The following is a 26,204-nucleotide window of genomic DNA, read 5'->3' on the forward strand; positions in this document are numbered from 1 at the left end:
AGAGAAAGCTTGTTGGATACTAAGAAAGCTTTGCTGTAGACTTTTAACACAAAATCCAGGGAGGGGCCAGGTGAGTATAAGACTATCATCTGCATATAAAAATGGATGAGAGAGCTTCCTATTGCTTGCGCTATGTTGTTGATATAAATTGAGAAGAGCGTGGAACCTAGGATCGAGCCTTAGCCACTACCTGTCACCAAGGGAGTACCCTGAGACAGCAGATGTTCTGACTTCAAACACTGCACTCTTAGAGAGGTAGTTAGCAAACCAGGCTAAAGACCCTTCAGAGACACCAATACTCCTTAGCCGGCCCACTAGAATATAATGGTCTACCCTATCAAAAGCTTTGGCCAAGTCAATAAAAAATAGCAGCACAACATTGCTTATAATCAAGGGTAATTGTGTCATCATTTAGGACCTTTAAGGTTGCAGTGACACATCCATAACCTTGGCGTAAACCAGATTGCATACCAGAGAGAATACTATAGACATCAAGAAAACTTGTCAATAATCAACTGACTGGCTTTTATCAAAAGTGTTGGAAACAGGGCAAAATAGAAATTGGCCTATAACAATTAGGATCAGCTTGATCTCCCCTTTAAATAAAGGACACACCGTGGCTGCCTTCCAAGTAAGAAGGCAGCAAGGAGAGACAGGTTAAAAAGGTCAGAGATAGGCTCAGCGATGATAGGGGCAGCAACCTTAAAGAAAGGATCTAAACCATAAGACCCAGATATTTTTTTGAGGTCAAGTTTAAGGAGCTCCTTTAGCACCTCAGACTCAGTGACCGCCTGCAGGGAGAAACTTTGTAGCGGGCAGGGGAAAAAGAGGGAGGAGCATTGGGGCTGGTCGCATTAGAAGGGGTGGGAGATGAGGAAATGTTGGACGGGCAAGATGCCATGGCTGAGTCAAATAGGAATCCTGACTTAATTAAGCAGTGATTAAATCAATCAAATGTATTTATAAAGCCCTTTTACATCAGCCGATGTCACAAAGTGCAGTACAGAAACCCAGCCTAAAACTCCAAACAGCAAGCAATGCAGGTGTAGAAGCACGGTGGCTAGGAAAAACTCCCTAGAAAAACCAGAACTTAAGAAACCTAGAGAGGAACCAGGCTCTGAGGGGTGGCCAGTCATCTTCTGGCTGTGCCGGGTGGAGATTATAACAGAACATAGTCAAGATGTTCAAATGTTCATTGATGACCAGCAGGGTCAGATAATAATAATCAGTGGTTGTAGAGGATGCAACAGGGACAAACATATCTTTCCGACAGATAAGATCTAAACCAGGCCAGACCTTGTCGTGTAGACCAGCCATGCGCTCCTCGTCAGTAACAACACCATCAACAACATTAAGGGACATCCTGGGCAGCTGTGAGAAGGGTTTATTCTCCATTTTCCAGAACTTCTTGGGGTTAGACCCAGAGAGAACGGATCCATAAAATAACTAACTTTAGCCTTCTGGGTAGCCTATTTCTCATTTGCCTGAACAAAAGCCATTCAGCCGGAGAATGTGTATTCTTGAGGTGGCGTAACTCTGCCAGATCACGGTTGAACCAGGGGCTGAACCTGTTTATAATTCTAATTTTCTTTATTGGGGTGTTTGTTAACAATAACACTGAAAATATCACAAAAGAAGGTCCAACGACTTCCTGAGATGTGGATATTTTACACACAACAGACTGGAAGGAAGCTCACAGCCTTCAGTCTCCCAGAAGAGGACCTGGGATGGGAATCAGCCAGCGGGAAACTCAATCTGCAGAGACACAGGGTCCAGTGAGGACAGAGACTGGTCTCAACTATAGTCAACCAATCTCAACTAAACTTGTGCATTTGTTTTGTTTATGGTTGCATTTATTGTTTGTGGTTCCAAATAATACCAACCATGAGCCACATATGGTGAATTTATTGCAGTATTATTTTACTTAAATTGGAGAAAAATATATATATTTTCATGATCTGCATGTCATTGTTTTACATAATTCTAGATGGGATTTGATTTCTACTTATACAAATTACTTAACAAGTTATTTAATTAAAGTATTCTCACAGTTTAAGCCCCCCCAAAAACAATTAAAACCCATAATTCAAATATAAACATTTTTATTTTCAGCAAAAAATATACAATTCCAGTTTAGTTGTACACGGTGTGTTAAATACCCTTTTTAATTATATATATATAAAAAAACTTTATTTAACTAGGCAAGTCAGTTAAGAACACATTCTTATTTTCAATGACGGCCTAGGAACAGTGGGTTAACTGCCTGTTCATGGGCAGAACGACAGATTTATACCTTGTCAGCTCGGGGATTTGAACTTTTCGGTTACTAGTCCAACACTAAACACTAGGCTACCCTGTCGCCCCTTTACAGTCATTGTCAGTAGAAAAAAAATATTGATAATTTATGACAAAATGTACACATCAAAATTGCACAAACATGAACACATCATTTTGTGAATGCAGGTTTCTAAAACTCTAATAGTTGGCCTAATTTCAGTTTGTGTGACAAAATAAGCACGTATAGTGTAGATTCATTGTACCATCTAAACCGCTGTGAAATAGATTTCCCATAACTAAACATGTTGTCGTTTCAGCTGTTTAAAGATGGTGTACAAAACCAAATGTAATAGACGAAAAACAAAACTTAACCGGAAGCATAGAAATAACGCACACAGAACAGATCTACCGCTTTTTAGACTTGGTTTCAAGTAGAATGATAGAAATATGAGTTATAGATCTATGTGAATTTGGTCTGGTTGCCCAAAAAGCTACATATTGCAACTTTAAAAAAGGTTCAATGCATCCATTTTTATCTCAATATCAAATAATTTCTGGGTAACAATTGAGTAGCTTACTGTGATTGTTTTGAATTAAAATTGTGAAAAATTGTAATAAAAAATATCTTCTAAGCAAAGAGAAATTTCTCAAGCAAGAATTTTGCTAGGGCTGTCTGGGAGTGGTCTGAGTGAGGGACCAATTGGACTAACCTAATGTAACCTGAAAACTAGCTGTTATTGGCAGAGAGGTTTGAAACTTTGTTATTGATCTATTAACTTATACCGCCTGATGATGTTGCCAGGCAGGGCAAAAATCCATCCCTTCAAAACAGGCTGAAATTTCAAGCAGTCTTTCCAAACAGCTTACGATAAATGGGCATTATCATTTCACAGTATTATTCCAATCTGTCTGGAAATACATTTAAAACACAGGAAAATCATATTTAACTGCAATGGGCCTTTAGACATTCAATTTCATTTAAAAAATAAAGTATTGTCTTCACATTTTTAGCTGAATATTTAATTCAAACAAGATCATGAAAAGAAATGGCACTTTATAAAATATTGAAAACCACAATTTAAAAAAGGTTTCACCACCTCCATCCCAAGTTATAAATCATATGACAATCAAATGCCTTTTACATGTGCAATTGACAGGGTCAATGTACTGCAAATATCCTTGTTCCAAACTGAACAATAAAATGCCATGGATTTGGGGGATTCTTACCACCTTTGCAAGATGATTATATGTCCACAGGTCAAACAACCCTGTTTATATTCCCTCAGACACAAACATAACTTTACTGTATAAACTTCAGTGCTTGAACATAAACATGTTTCGACCCATCATTCTAGCATCGGGAGAGCAGTGAACACATTGGAAGTCATGGACCAACCGGTGGAGCATTTGAAAATATCAAACAATGCATCAAGAGAATAAGCAGGACTAAATCCAAATCGGGTTTGATTTTTCACCCAATGGAAATGGTAAAATTGACCATACCAGTCCTGGTTTGATTGAATTCCAGTCTTAGATCTATAATGGTAATTTAAACTGTGTTAAGGATTTTACCATTTACACTTACAATATTAGTGTAAAAGATGAGACAATTAATCAGCTTAAATTACAACTCTGGTACAGACGTAATAATTCTGTAAGTATAATTGTGAAATGTATTTAGCTGGAATAATTAGAAAATGAATATTTTGTCTTGGAAAAAGTTACACAACTTAGATTCGGCCATTTTTATCATAATATTTAAAAGCTTTGGTCTTCCATACATGCCGCTTACTTGCCGGGACAAAACTAAACATTTTTGGAAAGGGAAACCAATGGAAGTAACCAACTTTGGAGTCCCCAGCCAGTCCTAGCTACATTTCAGTTTGATAAGGAGAAAAAACATACAGTGTTACATGACTGGGCAACAAAGATGCTTCACAACTAAAGCCTCATTGTGCAGCATCTCATACTAATGTGCCACATGGATGTCTTGTTGAATTTCCATACATTTTCTCCACAATGCATGGAAGAATGCCGTTGTTTGAGTCTAAACTATTTGATGATTCACTTGGCCAGTCAAAATCTACAACACATACACTACAGGCTAGTAGTGTACTCAAATTAGTTCCATCAAACAACAACAAAAAGCTACACTGTTTTTTTAATGCTAATTAGACTTATCAATTTCTGAAAGGGGTAGGATGAGAGTTTGACTGATGAAGGGTGTGATCGTTGCATCATGCATATCACATCCCGCTTTGCCTTAAGGTGACAATGTTTTGCCCTAATAACTTTTTTTGCAGCAGACAAACACCTAAGGCTAAACAAGGGCTCTACCTTGGAATTATTTCAGAGGAAAAGAGGGGAACAAAAAACACGCACACAAAGAATGGAACATAACTACACAGCAGGCAATGTTCGCAGTCTTTCTGAACAACACCCAGGTCAAAACTGAATTGCATTTGACATACAAACAACTCATTGGCTAAGCCAAGACAAAAAAACTGAAAGAAAACAAATGCTGAGTAAGAGGTCATTACGCTACAAAATCTAAACGCACAACAAGAACAGGAATTCAATACTAATCAATGCTTGAATGTCCATTGTAGATCTTGAAACAACAAATTGGCATGTTGGTGACATGCCATGAACATAAGAGGGTCTTTTCAGAAAACGGTTCACTTTGAAAGGCAGGAGAACACATAGTGAATAGCTGAAGATACTAGCAAAAAACTAACATTACAAATACATTACTGTTGTAGAACCCCATCCATTAAGAGCCAGTGTCACCTCAGATTGCCTCTCTCTCCAACATCTGTCAGTCAGTCTGAGACAGTGTAGGAGGACGACTGGAATAGGGCACCAGGCCAGGCCGAGTCAGACCAGGCCGTATTTACTTCTGCTCTCATCCAGCAAGGCACTACGATTTTTATTCAAGTTTATCATTGCAAGTGCTTAATGCATCTAAACCACCTATAATAACCCCCCTCCCCCGGGCAAACCAGTCTAGAGTCCCTCCTGATGCGTTTGAGAAACCAGCATGGTCTGACTACTGTCTCAGTGCTGCTGACCTCCATGTGTTTCATGATGAAGTCATTCCAGAGAGTGCTGGGGTTCATCCCAGAAGGCAGCGGGAGCCTCTGTTCAGGTGATGGGACAAAAATAAACTGATGATAGTAAGTCCTTACAGTTCCCTCTATGGACAAATCATTGGCATCAAATCACAGTCCTTCGAATAGATAAGAGTGCTGAGACAAGGTGCTGCTACTAAAGTATTATTCATTCAGAGCTAAAACAAAATACACGTCCTAAAAGATGAGGTTTTTCTTACCCCTCTTCATTTGGACAGATGTTGCGCAAACTCCACTTTCGATCAATGCTATAGAGGGGAAACCAAGAAAGAGAAAAAGCTAGCCAAGTGAGCATAACAAGAAAACAAAAACACGAATCAACACAAGGTGCTTTTCAGAGTGGTTGGGTCTGGCCGGCTTCACAGTGTGTCAGTTTGGGCTTGGCTCAGCGGGTGTCTCAGGGGGGGCTGTCAGAGCAGGGGCGGCACATGAGGGGAATGGAGGGAATGTGACTGAGCAAGAGAGACACTCACACAGGGTGATGTAGATGGATGTATGGGCAGTCATCTGGGAGAGGCACAGAGAAGCAGAAATGAGATGGACCACCGCCAGAATGACCGTGCTGTGACAGACCTAATCCCCCTAACGCAGGAAGACACCATCACCGCATCGAGAGACTAGTCTTTCAACCACAGAGAGAACCTCTCAGGCGCCAACTCTTCTCCATCGCCCAATAACTGATGTATCTAGACTGGCTTGCACATGCTAATGCTACCCCCTGACCCCCCTTCACTTCCTTCCACCCTTGACCCCTTTAGAGTAACAACATCCCACTTCTGTCTTAGTGAAAGAACACAGTTCCAGAGTGAGTTCAGGTTCAGTGTTCAGGTTCAGTGCTGACCCCTACAGGTGTCAGTTGCTATTGCGGTTGAACGTCTCCAGGACGGTGGTGTTGGTCTTCTCAAACACCCACTGCTGGCTGGGGACGCTGGGGTCACACGTGTTCATGAACACCTTCCTCTCTGTGGGGTTGCTGTCGATACAGCTGTTACTGATGGGGTGGTATAAACTTTTATCCTACAGAGATGGGGGGAGAGAAAAGAGGAGAGAGATGGTAATGATATATTTAGTTACAGTACATTTCACTGAAAATATTTTCCAAAGAGGTAATTTAATATCAAAATATTGAATAGCCTGCATGGAAAACGAGGAATATTTTTTTCTAACTGAGTACGCAGCTTTAAGGGATACTTTGGGATTTTGGCAATGAGCCCTTTATTTATTCCCCAGAGTCAGATGAACTTGTGGATACAATGTTTATGTCTCTGCTACCAGTATGAAGGATGTTAGAGGTAGTTTCACGAGCCAATGCTAACTTGCGTTAGCTCAATGACTGGAAGTCTATAGTAACAACTAGCACGCTAGCTGTTACCATAGACTTCCAGTCATTGCACCATCTCTAGTTAGCAATTGCGCAAACGATAGTTGGCAAACTTCCTTCAAACTACACTGAGAGACATAAAAATGGTATCCACAAGTTCATCTGACTCAAGGGAATAGATAAAGGGCATTCATTGCCAAAATACCAAAGATTCCCTTTAAAAGCTGAATGTCATTTTTAAAATTATTATTATTATTATTTTTTTTTATCTAGGAAGAAACTGCCTTAGCAAGCAGCCTGTGGCATTTTATCACAAAGGATCAAATATACATCTTGAAGACTGCTGCTTGGCTGGAACAAAGAAGTGCATCACAACCAACTCACAAACTTGTCTTTTTCATACATGAAAAAATGATGTGTGTGTGTGTGTGAGAAAGCGAGACCTACCTTCCTGTAGCGCCACAGCTGGTTACCCTTCAAGCCGTGGCAGTCGTACAGGGTGACAGGGCTGTTGTGAGAGATGGCATCGAAGCAGACCTTTTTTGTGTGCATGGGGCCCCCCACTCGGATGTCCTCCCGCCAGCCAAACGTGAACACCTGGACAGGGCAGAGACAACCTGGATCAGATCACCTCCAGAGATGGGCGTCCACCTCTCATCTTGGAGCCAGTGTCATTCCTGGTCCTGGAGAACCACAGAGCAAGCTTTTGTTCTAGCCCAGTACTAACACCTGATTTAATGAATTATCAAAACTTAGAGGTGTGTTAGTAATAAGCTGGAACAAAAGCCTGCACAACCTGTGAGTCTTCAGAACCAGGGTTGAAGAAAACCTTCCAAAGGAGTTCACACATCGGTCTCCCCCAGGCACGTTCACTCATGGGGGACAGAAGAGTTGTTTGTAAAGGGGCTCCTCTGCTGTCACATTCAAAAGGCCCTGACCTTGGACTGCAGCCATGCTGTTTGTCATCCCAGCTTTGAATACAAATTGCAACCATTACAGAGATTAAACAACAACAGCTCTTTAAATGACTAATTAAATTGTCAAAGCAGTGTCAGAGCAGGCAACCTAGAAAATAATAAGAAAACATTTCCATCCATCAACGTTTGGTTATGAGCTCTGCTAAAACATAACAAGGGGAATAAATGGGGCTCCATTAGAACAGTAGCGATTATAAAGTTGTGTGTGTGTAAATTAGAGTGTGCACCAGCTTGTGTGTGTGTGCGTGCACGTGTAGTGCTTATGAAGGCAGAGCGCTGTCTGTACACAGTACAAAATGAAGTTCTGTATGCAAAACTACTGGAAAACTAGCGCTTTTCACGGCAGACAGATGTCTGTATTCAGTGGTGTCTACTAAGCTCCTCACCTGTCCATGGCTCCACCCGGCCTCACCCCGCCCCTTCAGACATGTCTCCAGGCGGACGGGCGACCCAGACGAAAAGTGTTTGCTCTCCATGCACATGCCACTGCCTGTGTTGCGCAGCTAGAACACACACAGGGGCAGACAAACAGGTTAACAGAGAAAGACAGAAATTAACAGTCATCATTCAATACTAGTCATACTATTAACCACTGTCTAGGGCTGTCTGGATCTCTCAGAACTCTGTCAGCTCTCCTCTTTAGTGAAAAAGTGAGTGATAAGTAATGCCGAAGAGGATACTGTGGCAGGAGCATGGCCTTCTGATGACTGAAGTGACAGTGACTGGTTGTCATAGGCCAGACATTCTGTCTGTCTTTCTTGCTCTCTTTCTAATCTAACCTTCTCTCCATATGTTGTCTCTCGCTCTTATCTTTCTCTCCTTCTAGCTGTTGGCATGCCTCTGAAGACACTAATAGATGAGTGTTGTACCTCTCCCCAGGCGGCAGCAGGGGGCTCCACAGGTGGGTAGTGCTTGGGTAGGTCCCAGGCCACCTCTGTCATGAACCATTTGAAGCTCTTACAGTTGAGGCTGTTCCTCAGGTCCTTCTGCACTGTCATGTCTCCTGCTGACAGGTGCCTGTACTCTGGCCTCCGCTGGTAGATGTACTCTGCATATTCATCCATCCATACCTCAGCCACTCGCTTCAGGTTCTGTACAGAGACCAAGGGAGAACAGAAAAAGCATGGTTGCTCCACAATGACTATAGGGGGGATGGATGCAGGGTACCAGTCCTTTGGGGCCTCGTTGACTGCTAGATGGCCTCGTCTCTTAAAATACATCCTCATTTCAAGTCAAGGACGGTTTGAGGAGAGGTTTCGTTTTACATAACAATTAACCTTCTAATAGAAGTGGATAAAACAAACTTACAACCAGCAGAGAGTAAAGCCAATGATAACTGCTATTAGGAATCCAGGCAGTCACAGCCAGACTAAGGTTTGGATGAGAGTTACAGTTAGTGAGCACATCCTCCTGCTATAGGGTATACATATACCGAGCAGCACAGAAAGCACAGCTCTAAGCCAAACTCTGTTGGCTAACTCCTCTCCAGGTGAGGAGAAGTTCACTGGCACCATCTGCTTGCATGGCGGCTGGGTTTGGGAGGGATGGGCGAGCTGGTTAATCAGCACACCTGGAAGAATGCCAGTGGCGATGAGGAGCTGTGTGGGAGGGGGTGTGGGTGCTGTGCCTCTGGGGTGGTGCTGATGAGGGGGGGCAGGGTCTAGAAGAGGCAGCTGCAGGGAAGTTTTGGGGGAGGCGAGAGCAAAAAGGCGACGTGTGCACAAAAAAAGAAGCAGCGCCACAGGCCAGCAATAATTCATGCCTCCTCTGTGACTCTGAATTCCACCATTTTCTCTGAGCTCCACTTCAAAAAGGAACACAGTGAAACCAGGATGAACACACAGAGCTGTGCTTAATTGGCACTTTCTATTTTCGGTACAATATTCACCTCACAATCATTCACCATTTTCATTCTTTCGGCACCATGTTACAGAAAATCTATTAATATGAATGCAGGTATTATGTATGCATTTGAACCAGGGTTTCCGGCAGGAAAATTTGGCGCAGGACATTTGACCGGCAGCCTTTTCATTTGACATTTGAGATATTAACCAGACCCATATGCATTGGGTGCATAAATGACAGAAAATCACATTTAGATTGTTCTTATTAATCTTAACATGCAACGGGCATGCGTCCTTCTTACCAAATTCTGATGCGCACTTTGAAGATGTTAAAATAACTGTCCACATTTACTTTACCTCAGCCAACAAGACGAGTAACGAACAGCAACATCACTAGCCTATGTCAATCTAATACCCCCATTGTAGAAAAGTGACCTAATCTATTGGTCAGCTTGTCATTCTGTGAAAGAGAAATAAATAAATAATCTGGCAACAGCTAATTGTCCAGTAGAAGAAAAAAATCCCATTGCAAAATGATGCTTTTTAGCCTATTAATTGATTAACATACAAGTCGATGTAAATACATTTGGCCGGCCACGCTTATTGGTCTATAGGTGAATTTGCATAATGTTGTGGAATTAAATTGGTGGTGATTTAACTTTTAAAAAGTACGCAAATTAACAAATAGGCAGATAAACATGGAGAGTCACATGTATTTACATCAAATGTTATGTCCATAAATGAATAGGCTAAAATGCATTATTTTGTAATGGGATTTTTTTCCTTCTCCTGGACAATTAGCCGGTGGCAGTTTTATTTATTGGCTTTTCATTATTATTATACTTTTTGACCAAAAGCTGGCTATTACCAACTAACAGAACCCCTGATTTGAACGATTGTAGACTGAACTGGAGGCCTTTTCTAAGAAAAGGTTCTTGTGTCTTTGTTGGTACATCTTCTTTCTGAAGAAATACATTATTAACAACTGACCCCAATCCACAGTCATTAACATTTCTCCCTCATAGACAGAACAGGCATTCTTCATCTGAGAGGCTATTCTCCCACAATGGATGAATACAAGCCAAAAAGTAAGCCAACGAACAGGCCAATAGGTTTCACTTACACAGCCTTCCAAGCCAAAACAGGGTTTGGGCAGGGATCAGCATACATAATGGACAGTTTCAGCTGTATTCCAAAAGGTTTCGGAAGAATGTGAAAATATATTGAACAAAAATATAAAAACGCAACATGTAGAGAGTTGGTCCCATGTTTCATGAGCTGGGGGAAAAAAAATCCCAGAAATTTTCCGTACGCAGAAAAAGCTGATTTCACTCAAATTTTGTGCACATTTGTTTACATCCCTGTTCGTGAACATTTCCCCTTTGCCAAGATAATCCATCCACCCAACAGGTGTGGCATATCAAGAAGCTGATTAAACAGCATGATCATTATGCAGGTGCACCTTTTGCTGGGGACAATAAAAGGCCACTTTAAAATGTGTAGTTGTGTCACACAACGCCACAGATGTCTCAAGGTTTGAGGGAGCGTGCAATTGGCATACTGACTGCAGGAATGTCCACCGAGCTGTTGCCAGAGAATTGAATGTTCATTTCTCGAACATAAACTGCATCCAACGTAATTTTAGAGAATTTGGCAGTACATTCAAGCAGCCTCACAACCACAGACCACGTGTAACCACGCCAGCCCAGGACCTCCACATCCGGTTTCGTCACCTGCTGAGGAGTATTTCAGTCTGTAATAAAGCCCTTTTGTGGTGAAAATCTACTGATTGGCTGGGCTTGGCTCCCAAGTGAGTGGGCCTGGCTGCCAAGTGAGTAGGCCTGGCTGCCAAGTGAGTGGGCCTGGCTGCCAAGTGGGTGGGACTATGCACTCCAAGGTCCACCCATGGCTGCACCCCTGCCCAGTCCATAGATTAGGGTCTAATGATTTTTCTCTCTCAATTGAACGATTTCCTTATATGAACTGTAACTCAGTAAAATTGTTGCATGTTGCGTTTATATTTTTGTTCAGTCTAGTTCTCATTCAGTGTAGAAGCATCAAAATATATGATAGAACTAAAGATTGTGTACTTGCAGACCTCTTAAGCTTCTTTACAGTGCATTCTTAATCAAGGTCACTTATCTAGCCTTGTGCATTTTGGGGACAAAAAACGACAGGGGGCCATATCACAAGAACAAAGGACGACAGACACCTTGGTGGATAAAAGCAGGGAAAAACAGAAAAGCTGAGCGTTTATTATTTCGAGTCTCGTTTTTTTCCTGAATGCTCAAGCTGTTACAACACAGCGCCAGGCGAGGCATGAACATGAGGAGGTTAAATCAGTTCACTATCAGAATGAAGAGGACTTTCTTAAATCATTCATTCCCACTGCACTGCTGACTGTGGAACACACTCAACATTCACGTCAAACCCTCCTCACCTTCCCACAGCGGGACACCTATCGATTCAGTCACAGCATTCCTGATGGCTGTGATGAGTGGGTGTGGGGCTGCAATATAAAGGTGTGTGTGTGTATCATTGAGGATCCAACTACTGCAGAGAAACTCAGCAGAGGAGATGAAAGCTCTCTTTACTAGACACCTCAGAGAACAAATTCTGCAATAAATGTTCCATATACAGACCTGCCAACCTTGAAGAATCTGTATGAGTACCACTTCAGAGCTGCGGCGGCACTCGCGGACCACACGACGGCACGTGACACCCACACCGATCAAATTATAGGCAAATGCTCATTTTTTTGACCCAATAATGGTTTTGGTAGAAGACTGGATCTGTAGGTATAATACGCTATAGACCAGGGTGCCCCAACTGGCGGCCCCTGGGTGGTTTTATTTGGCTCCCCCAAGTTCTCGTAGAAAAATTCAATTTTTAACAACAAAAAAAAGCACTTGCTGGACATAAGATCATAAAAACAGCAGAAAATGATCTCCAAGTGATTTTAATTTAGGAAATCTGTTCAAGTATTCCGACACATAAGAGAGAGACACGTGATCATATACAAACGTAAACAAGGTTAGAAAAATTATGTTTTAGTCAAATATTATATCTGTTTGGGATTCTTCCGGTCAATTTACATTCTACAAATTTGTATTTATGTTCCGGCCCCCCGGCTGAAACTAGTTGATGATCCCTGCTATAGACGGTTATGGGTGTTTTTCAGTAACTAACTAGAAATAACTTCAAATGTAAAATCAGGGTTCTACCCATGACTTTCTGACACGGTGGTACTGATGTAGGCCTAAGGTCAGGTAGGGGGGAGGTAGTTGAAGCATTTAGCATGTTTGAAAAACCTGTAACTGCAATTTCCTGACACCTCAAGTCTTACATTATATCAAACAATGTAGCCAACATAGTAGGCCTGAATTAATATTGAGGCGGTCTCAATGACTCCTTCACAAGTTAAAATATGGGTAATGATAATTATAATAGGTGTCTTTATGTGGATCGTCTTGTGAAAATGTTTTTATTTTACCTTTATTTAATCAGGTAGGCTAGTTGAGAACAAGTTCTCATTTGCAACTGCGACCTGGCCAAGATAAAGCGTAGCAATTCGACACATACAACAACACAGAGTTACACATGGAATAAACAAAACATAGTCAATAATACAGTAGAACAAAATAAAACAAAAAGTCTATATACAGTGAGTGCAAATGAGGTAAGATAAGTGAGTTAAGGCAATAAATAGGCCATGGTGGCGAAGTAATTACAATATAGCAATTAAACACTGGAATGGTAGATGTGCAGAAGATGAATGTGCAAGTAGAGATACTGGGGTGCAAAGGAGCAAGATAAATAATTAAATACTGTATGGGGATGAGGTAGGTAGATAGATGGGCTATGTACAGGTGCAGTGATCTGTGAGCTGCTCTGACAGCTGGTGCTTAAAGCTAGTGAGGGAGATGAGTCTCCAGCTTCAGAGATTTTTGCAGTTCGTTCCAGTCATGGGCAGCAGAGAACTGGAAGGAAAGACGACCAAAGGAGGAATTTTGGGGGGTGACCAGTGAGATATACCTACTGGAGCGTGTGCTACGAGTGGGTGCTGCTATGGTGACCAGTGAGCTGAGATAAGGCAGGGCTTTACCTAGCAGAGACTTGTTGATAACCTGTAGCCAGTGGGTTTGGCGACGCGAAAGAAGCAAGGGCCAACCAACGAGAGTGTACAGGTTCCAATGGTGGGTAATGTATGGGGCTTTGGTGACAAAACGGATGGCACTGTGATAGACTGCATCCAATTTATTGAGTAGAGTGTTGGAGACTATTTTATAGATGACATCACCGAAGTCGAGGATCGGTAGGATGGTCAGTTTTACGAGGGTATGTTTGGCAACATGAGTGAAGGATGCTTTGTTGCGATATAGGAAGCCAATTCTAGATTTAATTTTGGATTGGAGATGTTTAATGTGAGTCTGGAAGGAGAGTTTACAGTCTAACCAGACACCTAGGTATTTGTAGTTGTCCACGTACTCTAAGTCAGAGCCGTACAGAGTAGTGATGCTGGACAGGTGAGCAGGTGCGGGCAGTGATCGGTTGAAGAGCATGCATTTAGTTTCCCCTGCGTTTAAGAGCAGTTGGAGGCCACGGAAGGAGAGTTGTATGGCATTGAAGCTCATCTGGAGGTTAGTTAACACCGTGTCCAAAGAGAGGCCAGAAGTATACAGAATGGTGTCGTCTGCGTAGAGGTGTACCAGAGAATCACCAGCAGCAAGAGCAACATCATTGATGTATACAGAGAAGAGAGTCGGCCCGAGAATTGAACCATGTGGCACCCCCATAGAGACAGCCAGAGGTCCGGACAACAGGCCCTCCGATTTGACACACTGAACTCTATCAGAGAAGTAGTTGGTAAACCAGGCGAGGCAATCATTTGAGAAACCAAGGCTGTCGAGTCTGCCAATAAGAATGTGGTGATTGACAGAGTCGAAAGCCTTGGCCAGGTAGATGAATAAGACTGCACAGTAATGTCTCTTATCGATGGCGGTTATGATGTCGTTTAGGACCTTGAGTGTGGCTGAGGTGCACCCATGACCAGCTCTGAAACCAGATTGCATAGCGGAGAAGGTACGGTGGGATTCGAAATGGTCGGTAATCTGTTAACTTGGCTTTCGAAGACCTTAGAAAGACAGGGTAGGATAGATATAGGTCTGTAGCAGTTTGGGTCTAGAGTGTCACCCCCTTTGAAGAGGGGGATGACCGCGGTAGCTTTCCAATCTTTGGGAATCTCAGACGATACGAAAGAGAGGTTTAACAGGCTAGTAATAGGAGTTGCAACAATTTCAGCAGATCATTTTAGAAAGAGAGGGTCCAGATTGTCTAGCCCCGGCTGATTTGTAGGGGTCCAGATTTTGCAGCTCTTTCAGAACATCAGCTATCTGGATTTGGGTAAAGGAGAAATGGTGGGGGCTTTTGCGGGTTGCTGTGGAGAGTGCCGGGCAGTTGACCGGGGTAGGAGTAGCCAGGTGGAAAGCATGGCCAGCCGTAGAGAAATGCTTATTGAAATTCTCAATTATAGTGGATTTATCGGTGGTGACAGTGTCCTAGCCTCAGAGCAGTGGGCAGCTGGGAGGAGGTGCTCTTATTCTCCATGGACTTTACAGTGTCCCAGAACTTTTTTGAGTTTGTACTACAGGATGCAAATTTCTGTTTGAAAAAGCTAGCCTTAGCTTTCCTAACTGCCTGTGTATATTTGTTCCTAACTTCCCTGAAAAGTTGCATATCACAGGGGCTATTTGATGCTAATGCAGAACGCCACAGGATGTTTTTGTGCTGGTCAAGGGCAGACAGGTCTGGAGTGAACCAAGGACTATATCTATTCCTAGTTCTACATTTTTGAATGGGGCGTGCTTATTTAAGCTGGTGAGGAAGGCACTTTTAAAGAATAGCCAGGCATCATCTACTGACGGGATTAGGTCAATGTCATTCCAGGATACCCCGGCCAGGTCAATTAGAAAGGCCTGCTCGCAGAAGTGTTTTAATTAAGGAGCGTTTGACAGTGATGAGTGGAAGCCGTTTGACCGCTGACCCATTACGGATGCAGGCAATGAGGCAGAGATCGCTGAGATCTTGATTGAAAACAGCAGAGGTGTATTTGGAGGGTGAGTTAGTGAGGATGACATCTGTGAGGGTGCCCGTGTTTACAGATTTGGAGATGTACCTGGTAGGTTCATTGATAATTTGTGTGAGATTGAGGGCATCAAGCTTGGATTGTAGGATGGCTGGGGTGTTAAGCATGTCCCAGTTTAGGTCACCTAGTAGCACGAGCTCAGAAGATAGATGGGGGGCAATCAATTCTCATATGGTATCGTGAGCACAGCTGGGATGTCTATAGCAAGCGGCAACAGTGAGAGACTTGTTACTGGAAAGGAGAATTTTTAGAAGTAGAAGCTCGATTTGTTTGGGTACAGATTTGGATAGTAATACAGAACTCTGCAGGCTATCTTTGCAGTAGATTGCAACACTGCCCCCTTCGGCAGTTCTATCTTGACGGAAAATGCTATAGTTAGCGATGGAGAGTTCAAGGTTTTTGGTGGTTTTCCTAAGCCAGGATTCAGACACGACTAAGACATCTGGGTTGGCAGAGTGTGCTGAAGCAGTGAGTAAAACAAACAAACTAATGTTAACATGCATGAAACCAAGGTTTTTACGGTTACAGAAGTCAACAAATGAGAGCACCTGGGGAGTGGGAGTGGAGCTAGGCACTGCAGGACCTGGATTAACCTCTACATCCCCAGAAGAACAGAGAAGTAGGATACGAACTGGCCGTCTAGCACGTTCAGAACAGAGTAAAAGGAGCAGGTTTCTGGGCACAATAACGTAGATTAAAGGCATAATGTACAGACAAAGGTAAGGTAGGATGTGAGTACATTGGAGGTAAACCTAGGCATTGAGTAATGATGAGAGAGATATAGTCTCTAGAGACGTTTAAACCAGGTGATATCATCGCATATGTAGGAGGTGGAAAAACATGGTTGGTTAAGGCATATTGAGCAGGGCTAGAAGCTCTACAGTGAAATAAGACAGTAATCACTCACCAGGACAGTAATGGACGAGGCATATTGATATTAGAGCGAGGCATGCATAGCCAAGTGAACATATGGATCCAGTGAGTGGTTGGGCTGACTGGGAACACGGCGATTCAGACAGTTATCAGGCCGATGCTAACACGCTAACAGTTAGTAGGCCGGGACTAAACAAGCTAGCAGTTAGCAGACCGGGGCAGGCAAGCAAGCAGTTAGCAGGGGCTAGCAGTTAGTAGACCGGGGCTAGCAAGTTAGCCTTTGGGGGACATCGCGATGGGGGTAAGTCTGTTTTTGCCTCTTTGTGCGGTGACGCCGATAGGCCAGTCATGGAATTAGTAGGGTTCCAAGTAGCTCTAGGTAGCTAGCAGGTTAGCAGAATGGGGCCTTCAGCGGGCGTTGCACCTGAGGGGCCTGTTGGAATCCTCGGGCAGATTATGTCGGTATTCCAGTCGTAGAGGATCGGCGGGGTTCCGTGCCCCGTTCCCGGCAGTAGAAGGGGTCCGGATATTGTTAGCCCAGGAGTGAGCCGGGAGATAGTTCTTGCATGGGTTAGCCCCAGGCTAGTTGGTGCTAGCTCCAGGACGGAAACGTTAGCCAGGAGTAGTCAACCCTGGTTGCGGTTAGCTAACTGTGATGATCTAGATGAAAAGGTTCAGAGTTTGTGGTAGGAATTCGGGGATATGGAGAGAAAAACAGGTCCGGTATGCTCTGGTTTGAAACGCATTGTACAAACTGGCAATAGCTGGTCGCTAGTTAGCTAGCTAGCTTCAGTTGAGGTCTGGAGTCTGGAGGTAAATAGAAACACTTATAAAAAAATAAAAACACAAATCCACACCACATTGGGTGAGGCGGGTTGCAGGACAGTATTTTGAAGTTGAGGTTTAGGAAAAATATTAAAAAGAATGCAAAGAAAAATATATATACACATGGGACGAGACAAGACAAAGACAAAGACGTCTGACTGCTACGCCATCTTGGATATCTAAAATGTGAACTGGCTTCTCAGTTTTGTTTGGGGAAAAATTCTGAATCATTCAATTACTGGATGCAATGTAGCAGTCTACTGTATTTGGAATATAAAACTGAATTAGGCCTAAATATATGAGCTTGTTCCAGATCTCCATACCTGATCTAGTCCATCAAATCTTCCTTCTCAGATAGGTCTACAATTAATTTAATATGCCTTGTTGTCATTGGTGAACTGACTAGGCTATTATCACATCCTTAGCAGCCTTCTGCTGACATACAGTAATATAAGGAGGAGAGATCAAATACTGATTAATTAAGTCTAACATAACTTTCTGTGAAGGATGGTATTAGTGGAAAAGCTCTCACTTCTATCCACGCACAGCGCACACTGAACTACCGCAAAACTGTACGCTTCCTTGTCAATGTGCTCGCAGATATCAAAGCATGTGCCGCCTGCTAAATAGGCTACACATATACACACGTTCAGGAGCAGAGATGTTGTTGGTCAAGCTATTTAACGAGTGGGGGGAAAAATGCAAGAACCGGCAGAACCCTGCACATATTAGAGCAAGTGCACATAAAAGCAGGGCAGTAAGCTTAATAAAAAAATACAAATAAAAAACTTGCCTCAACTTAGCAAAGTAGCAAGATTGATACCGTACCAGCGTACATGAACCTCAAATTGCGTGCATGGTACACAAAATGCATACAGGTCTGCATGATATACTGTAGTATGTTTTTCTTTGTAAATCCTTTTCTAGAGGAGAAAAGAGGAAAAGGAGGGTCTAGGAACCAACTCACCCTAGCCAGGCTGACCCCGCCAGGGACCTTGTAGGGGACGTACTTCCTGTAGATGTGACCCACCCTGGAGCACGGGATGTCCTCCATACGCCCGCCACACATCCACACCTGTGGAGAGACAGCGAGAGAGGGCGGACAAGGTAGAAGGAGAGAGGTTTAACACAGCCAGCGGTGTGGGGGTCAGGGCATCACTGCAGTGTTAGTAGGTGTGTCTCCTGTGTCAGTGTGTGCCTGTGGTGTGCAGCTGTAAACAGTATGAGGACATGAGAGGCTGACAGGTACTAGGAAAGCAGGGAGGGAGAAAGAGAGTGGTTCCAGAAGGAGGGATGGAGGAATTAGAGAAAGACCAATGTGGATTTTTGGGGTCAAGGAGGCTGATTGCCAATATTTTAGGGCGATATTCAATATCATAATATTTCAAAAACCATACATTTTACTTAGTTTTTTTTTACCAATCTTTTATTTGAATTGTAATTCTCTTGATAAACTGGGTAAATTAAGATGGCATTGGTCTACAAACAATACAGGTGAAAGAATATTCAATAGGAGTGTGTGTATGGATTGAGTGATTGAGCTTGTTTAGGCTGATCAGTGGAGTCTATGGCGCTACAAACGACAATCTGTTTTCCTTCCATTTGGGACTGACATTAGCCTAATGATCAACAACATTCGCATAGAAGCATCACTCCAGGATGTCACGCCTGTATGGAAGGACATATAGGCACTGCTGTTTGAGAATATAAAATAACATATTTTCAATTCAAATAGCTCCTACGTAACATGATTTGTGATCGGGAAAAAGTATATTTTTCCAGCTGTCAGGACGCACCCCTAAACATCTCAGTTGCCAGGACAAAATTCGAAACAACTCAATTGGCTAGTTTAGACATTTGCCAAGAAATGGGCGGGTTGTAACTTGATCCTACTGCTACGATTGGATAGAGAGGCTGTAACTCAGCTCCCTTTTTTACACATCTCCCCTCATATCACTTGGTGCCGTTTACTGTTACTATGAGAACTAGCTCAACGGCGATGACATTTGCTACCAAGCCATAAATGTGCATAATATCTAACAAGGAGAGGGAGGGTAGGAAAAATTCATTGGACAAAGCCTATGGGAAAATGTTGTTTTTGGCGAAAAAAAAGTAAGGTCTGTGTTAAACACAGGTTTAAGAGATCTTACACGTTTTGCTCTATTTGATAATCTTCATCCGCCAACATCTCTTTGTGAATTTAAAAAAATGTATGTAATCCAAAAAAGCACAAAGGCTTTATAATTCATAAATGTCTTGTTAAATTGACTGATATGTCAGAACAAAACATAAAGATCTTCTAAGCCTGTTTTAACCTCAGACCCAATTTTCAACGGTTTCAACAATTTTCCCAAACCCCTATTCTTTCCCCATAGGAATGGCTGAATGAAACCTAGGTAACTAATGAATTTATGTTTTTTAGGATTACAAGCTGGCAAGCTTCATGGCCAACATTTATTTAGGCATTTTAAAACAGTTTCTCTTTTCCCTATTACGACAATCATCTAATCCGACTTGCAACCGTGAATTTACAGATACGATTGCAGTTGGTCAGATCAGCACACCAGTAAATAGATAACATTACATCGCAAGTCAGATTGCTCGTTCCCGAACATGATGCATGTGCAGAATGATAACCAGCTAATGTTAGCTAGCTATGTTGGTTATTAGCTCCTATCTGATATCTCAGCAACATGGCATAGTAGCTAATATAGCTAGCAAACTAACACCGCAGATGAACGGATTAGTTATCGTAATCTTTGCTAAAAGATAACATAGCTATCTGCTTAGCTAACTTGCATATTGCATGCATGTTCCGACATGTCAACATAAGCTTTATTTATTAGTGAATTAACTAAACTAATATTTGCAACAGGAGTTTGATTTTGGTCACTGTGCCAATTCATCCTTTTCTTAATACGGCACGTCTGTTGGAGAATGAGCTAGTTCGCTGCTGCTGATTTTCCCACCAAGACATTCCTTGGCACTGACTGTAGAAGACAGCATGATGCTAAAGGCAGGCCTGAAATGTCACTGTGTGAATGTGACATACTTCAGGTTGACTCTTCTGGGTTAGGTGAAAGCTTTGAGCCATGGGCCAAAACAAGTCTACTGTGAACTTTGTTCTGCAGGCCTGAAAGGGACAAGAGGTTGTCGGAGGCACCATCACGTGGAAACTCCTCATTCTGATTTGTAATCCTCCATTTGTGTGTGCCTCAAAAGTATTCTCACTTAAAAAACCTCAAGGATCCGCCCCTTTGATTATTTTTTTGTTGTTGCCTAAAATGACATACCCAAATGTAACTAACTGCTTGTAGCTCAGGACCTGAAGCAAGGATATGCATATTATTGATACCATTTGAAATGAAACACTTTAAAGTTTGTGGAAATGTGAAATTAATGTAGGAGAATATAACACATTAGACCTGGTCAAATATATTGCAAAGAAAAAAACATGCGTTTTTTTGTACCATCAACTTTGAAAGGCCATAATGTATTATTCCAGCCCAGGCACAATTTAGATTTTGGCCACTAGATGGCAGTAGTGTATGTGCAAAGTTTAAGATGGATCCAATGAACCATTGCATATCTGTAATCTGTAAAGATGTTGTATCAAGACTGCCCAAATGTGCCTAATTGGTTTATTAACGAAGAAAGAAAGAAAATGGAGGACAAAAGACAAGGGTAGAGAAAGAGAAACATGGCATAACAGAGTAAAAGCGAGGGGAAGAGCAAGGTAGCCTAGTGGTTAGAGCCTAGTGGTTAGAGCGTGTGACTAGTAACCGGAAGGTTGCGAGTTCAAACCCCCGAGCTGACAAGGTACAAATCTGTCGTTCTGCCCCTGAACAGGTAGTTAACCCACTGTTCCTAGGCCATCATTGAAAATAAGAATTTGTTCTTAACTGACTTGCCTGGTTAAATAAAGGTAAAATAAAATAAAAAGGGAGGAAATACTTTGTGTAGTTTTTGCTGACTAAGGTTCCTTGTTAGATGGGCTACTGCCAGATGAATGTTTAATGGCGTCTGGGGCTGGGCAGGTGAGTCCTGGTGTTCACGGAGAAGGCCAACAGAGCATTAAATATACATCACAACTTGTAGAGGCATGGAAGGAGGCACGTACACGTGCACACACACATCACACAGATGTCATACACAGTAGAGGCTCTGGAGGCCAGGCTGAGGAGGGGATACACCTACTGACTGACCCTGGAATGAGGTCACTAGTACGACTGTGGAGCCGTGGTTAACCCACAACGGGACATTTTGGCAGAGCGGCAATGAGTTAGAGATGATGCCAAAATACTCTGCATCTTCTGCAATTACTCTGATACTTTGAATCGCTCAAGGACATCAAATAAATAAAAAGGTTTTGAAATTAAGGTTGGGTAAGTAATCAATTACACTTTTTGTATGTCTCTGTCAGGTGGTAGGCTAATTAGACGGCAAGATGTGGCAGTATCCAGAGCCACATGCTGGTGTTGGCATTATACTATATACGTTCTCTTGAACCACAGATCTAGGATCAGATCAGCGTACCCCCAATTACAACCTTAAACATCAGGGGAATACAACATACAGTGTCTTCGGAAAGTATTCAGACCCCTTGACTTTTTCCACATTTTGTTACATTTTAGCCTTATTCTAAAATTGATTAAATCATTTTTGCCCCTCAATTATAAACAAGACCCCATAATGACCAATCAAAAACAGGTTTAGAACAGGTATATTTTTAAAACCCCCAGAAATAGGTTTAAAACAGGTATATTTTTTAAAACCCCCAGAAATATCATATTTCCATAAGTATTCCAACCCTTTACTCAGTACTTTGATGAAGCACCTTTGGCACCGACTACAGCCTCAAGTCTTCTTGGGTATGACGATACAAGCTTGGCACACCTGTATTTGGAGAGTTTCTCCCCTTCTCTGCAGAACCTCTCAAGCTCTGTCAGGTTGGATGGGGAGCGTTGCGTCGCTGCACAGCTGTTTTCAGGTCTCTCAGAGATGTTTGATTGGGTTCAAGTCCGGGCTCTGGCTGGACCCCTCAAGGACATTTAGAGACTTGTCCCAAAGCCACTCCTGCGTTGTCTTGGCTGTATGCTTAGGGTCATTGTCCTGTTGGAAAGTGAACCGTCGCCGCAGTCTGAGGTCCTTAGAGCTCTGGAGAAGGATCTCTATGTACTTTGCTCCGTTCATCTTTGCCTCGATCCTGACTAGTCTTCCTGCCCCTGCTGCTGAAAAACATCCTCACAGCATGATGCTGCCACCACCATGCTTCACTGTAGGGATGGTGCCAGGTTTCCTCCAAATGTGACGCTTGGCATTCAGGCCAAATAGTTTAATCATGGTTTCATCAGACCAGAAAATCTTGTTTCTCATGGTCTGAGAGTCCTTTAGGTGCCTTTTGGCACACTCCAAGCAGGCTGTCATGTGCCTTTTACTGAGGAGTGCCTTCTACCATAAAGGCCTGATTGGTGGAGTGCTGCAGAGATGGTTGTCTTTCTGGAAGGCTCTTCCATCTCCCACCAAGTCTAGAGCTCTGTCAGCGTGACCATCGGGTTCTTGGTCATTTCCTTGACCAACACCCTTCTCCCCGGATTGCTCAGATTGGCCAGGAAGTCAGCTCTAGGAAGAGTCTTGGTGGTTCTAAACTTCTTCATTTAAGAATGATGGAGGGCACTGTGTTCTTGGGGACTCTTCCCCAGATCTGTGCCTCGACACAATCCTGGCTGAGAGCTCTACAGACAATTCATTTGACCTCATGGCTTGGTTTTTGCGGTGACATGCACTGTCAACTGTGGGACCTTTTACCTTTTATAGACAGAAGTGTGCCTTTCCAAATCGTGTCCAATCAATTGAATTTAATACAGGTGGACTCCAATCAAGTTGTAGAAATATCTCATGGATGATCAATGGAAACAGGATGCACCTGAGCTCAATTGAGAGTCTCATAGCAAAGGGTCAGAATACTTATGTAAATAAGATATTTCTGTTGTTTTTTTGTTGAGAAAGTGGGATCAAGAGTTCTAGCAGAGTGCTGCCAGTGGATTAGAGTGCAGAACTGCTGATCCCTCCACCTCTACTGATGACCTCTAAAACCCCTGTGATACAGAGCAGGGTGGGCAGCCGATAATACAGAACCTATCACACACTACATTCAATCTTTAATAAGGCACACCTAGCTCTCTCTCTGCCCACATCGGGGCCTAACATACAGTGGGGAGAACAAGTATTTACTTAATTACTTAAAAAATCATACAATGTGATTTTCTGGATTTTTGTTTTAGATTCTGTCTCTCACAGTTGAAGTGCACCTATGACAAAAATTACAGACCTCTACATGCTTTGTAAGTAGGAAAACCTGCAAAATCGGCAGTGTATCAAATACTTGTTCTCCCCACTGTATATGTGTTTCGTCAACTGAGGGGTGGGTTTTGCAAACATAAAACGCTATTCAGAGTTATTTTAATTTTGTGGTTACCTCACCCGTGTCTTTGGTTTTAGATAAAACAACCATACTTACAGTATCAGAAAAACACCGCAGGATTCCAATTAGCAACAGTAGATACAGTTGAAGTCAGAAGTTACATACACCTTAGCCAAATACATTTAAACTCAGTTTTTCACAATTCCTGACATTTAATCTTAGTAAAAAATCCCGGTTTTAGGTCAGTTAGGATCACCACTTTATTTTAAGAATGTGAAATGTCAGAATAATAGTAGAGAGAATGATTTATTACCAGCTTTTATTTCTTTCATCACATTCCCAGTGGGTGAGATGTTTACAAAAACTCAATTAGTATTTGGTAGCATTACCTTTAAATTGTTTGTTTAACTTGGGTCAAATGTTTCGGAGAGCCTTCCACAATTTTCTCACAATAATTTGGGTGGATTTTGGCCCATTCCTCCTGACAGACCTGGTGTAACTGAGTCAGGTTTGTAGGCCTCCTTGCTCGCACACGCCTTTTCAGTTCTGCCCAAAAATGTTCTATAGGATTGAGGTCAGGGCTTTGTGATGCCCACTCCAAAACCTTTTATGGTCCTTAAGCCATTTTGCCACAACTTTGTAAATATGCTTAGGGTCATTGTCCATTTGGAAGACCCATTTGCGACCAAGCTTTAACTGATGTCTTGAGATGTTGCTTCAATATATCCACATAATTTTCCTGCCTCATGATGCCATCTATTTTGTGAAATGCACCAGTCCCTCCTGCAGCAAAGCACCTCCACAACATGCTGCAACCCCCGTGCTTCACGGTTGGGATGGTGTTCTTCGTCTGCAAGCTTCCCCGTTTTTCCTCCAAACATAACAATGGGCGTTATGGTCAAACAGTTCTATTTTGTTTCATCAGACCAGAGGACATTTCTCCAAAAAGTACAATCTCTTTTATGGCGGTTTTGGTGCAGTGGCTTCTTCTTTGCGGAGCGGCCTTTCAGGTTATGTCAATATAGGACTCCTTGTACTGTGGATATAGAGACTTTTGAACCTGTTTCCTCCAGCATCTTCACAAGATAATTTGCTGTTGTTCTGGGATTGATTTGCACTTTTCGACAGAGACAGAACGCATCTCTAGGAGACAGAACGCGTATCCTTCCTGAGCAGTATGACGGCTGCATGGTCCCATGGTGTTTGTACAGATGAACGTGGTACCTTCAGACGTTTGGAAATTGTTCCCAAGGATGAACCAGACTTGTGGAGGTCTACAATTTGTTTTCTGAGGGCTTGGCTGATTTATTTTGATTTTCCCATGTCAAGCAAAGAGGCACTGAGTTTGAAGGTAGGCCTTGAAATACATCCACAGGTACACCTCCAATTGACTCAAATGATGTCAATTAGTCTATCAGAAGCTTCTAAAGCCATGATATCATTTTCTGGAATTTTCTAATCTGTTTAAAGGCATAGTCAAGTTAGTGTATGTAAACTTCTGACCCACTGGAATTGTGATACAGTGAATTATAAGTGAAATGATCTGTCTGTAAACAATTGTTGGAAAAATTACTTGCGTCATGCACAAAGTAGATGTCCTAACCGACTTGCCAAAACTATGGTTTGTTAACAAGAAATTTGTGGAGTGGTTGAAAAACTAGTTTTAATGACTCCAACCTAAGTGTATGTAAACTTCCGACTTCAACTGTACATAATTCCGAAGATCTAGCAAACAAAAACCCTGATGTAGCTTAGAAAGTTTCAAAATACAACTTACTAAGAAATTCACTGCCTGTGTTACCAAAGTATTATCTGACAGCAATGAAGAGAATATTCTCTAGTCTTGGCCATGGTTTTATTATCCGCTTCTCTCTGAATTCCAACAGTTGAGAGAGACAGCATTACATTGGTAAAAGGCTCCAGAATTATCTAAATGAAGGGTCGCTTCTAACATTTTGGACTCCTATATCCAGACCAGGGCTGAGACCTGTCAAGGGCCCAGACGGCAAATCAACCTCTAATTTGATGAGAGGATGGGTTGATCTGCACCCTCCCCAAACGTTACCTAGGTTTTCATGTTCTAATGCAGTATTTAGCCAAGCAGAGGAGTGCCACTTCAACTTTCTGCTGACTTTTACAAACACTGGCAGTATCAGTGAGCTGAATATAAGTGAGTCTGTAAGAGCCTTGTGGTTTTAAAACCACAATTTAATTATTTTGATGAGCTTTCCAAAAAACTTTAGCTCCAAAGGGGAAAGGGAGGGCCGGAGTTGGGAGACAGTGGAGAGACTTGTGCTTTACATGCAGCGAGAGTCCGCATAATAAATGGCTATCCTATGGAATAATTCATAGTGAGGCAGAACTCTAAAGCATAATCTAATATGGTT

The 26,204-nt window shown here is 42.4% G+C and overlaps 1 protein-coding gene across 2 annotated transcripts in view; it reads right to left on the minus strand.

Annotated features, from left to right (window-relative positions):
* Positions 1-2,085: 2,085 nt before the first annotated feature.
* LOC112228555 (polypeptide N-acetylgalactosaminyltransferase 10) overlaps positions 2,086-26,204 on the minus strand; it is an 82,704-nt gene continuing 58,585 nt past the window's right edge. For both annotated transcript variants that reach the window (XM_024393964.2, XM_042309272.1), the window contains 5 exons: positions 18,361-18,468; positions 8,576-8,797; positions 8,093-8,209; positions 7,177-7,326; positions 2,086-6,425 (listed from right to left, as the gene is read on the minus strand). In XM_024393964.2, the coding sequence (XP_024249732.1) occupies positions 6,261-6,425; positions 7,177-7,326; positions 8,093-8,209; positions 8,576-8,797; positions 18,361-18,468 (762 nt within the window). In that variant the 3' untranslated portion in view covers positions 2,086-6,260. The remainder of the gene's footprint in view (positions 6,426-7,176; positions 7,327-8,092; positions 8,210-8,575; positions 8,798-18,360; positions 18,469-26,204) is intronic.

Source organism: Oncorhynchus tshawytscha, linkage group LG30 (genome assembly GCF_018296145.1).
Source record: "Oncorhynchus tshawytscha isolate Ot180627B linkage group LG30, Otsh_v2.0, whole genome shotgun sequence".
Lineage (NCBI taxonomy): Eukaryota > Metazoa > Chordata > Actinopteri > Salmoniformes > Salmonidae > Oncorhynchus > Oncorhynchus tshawytscha.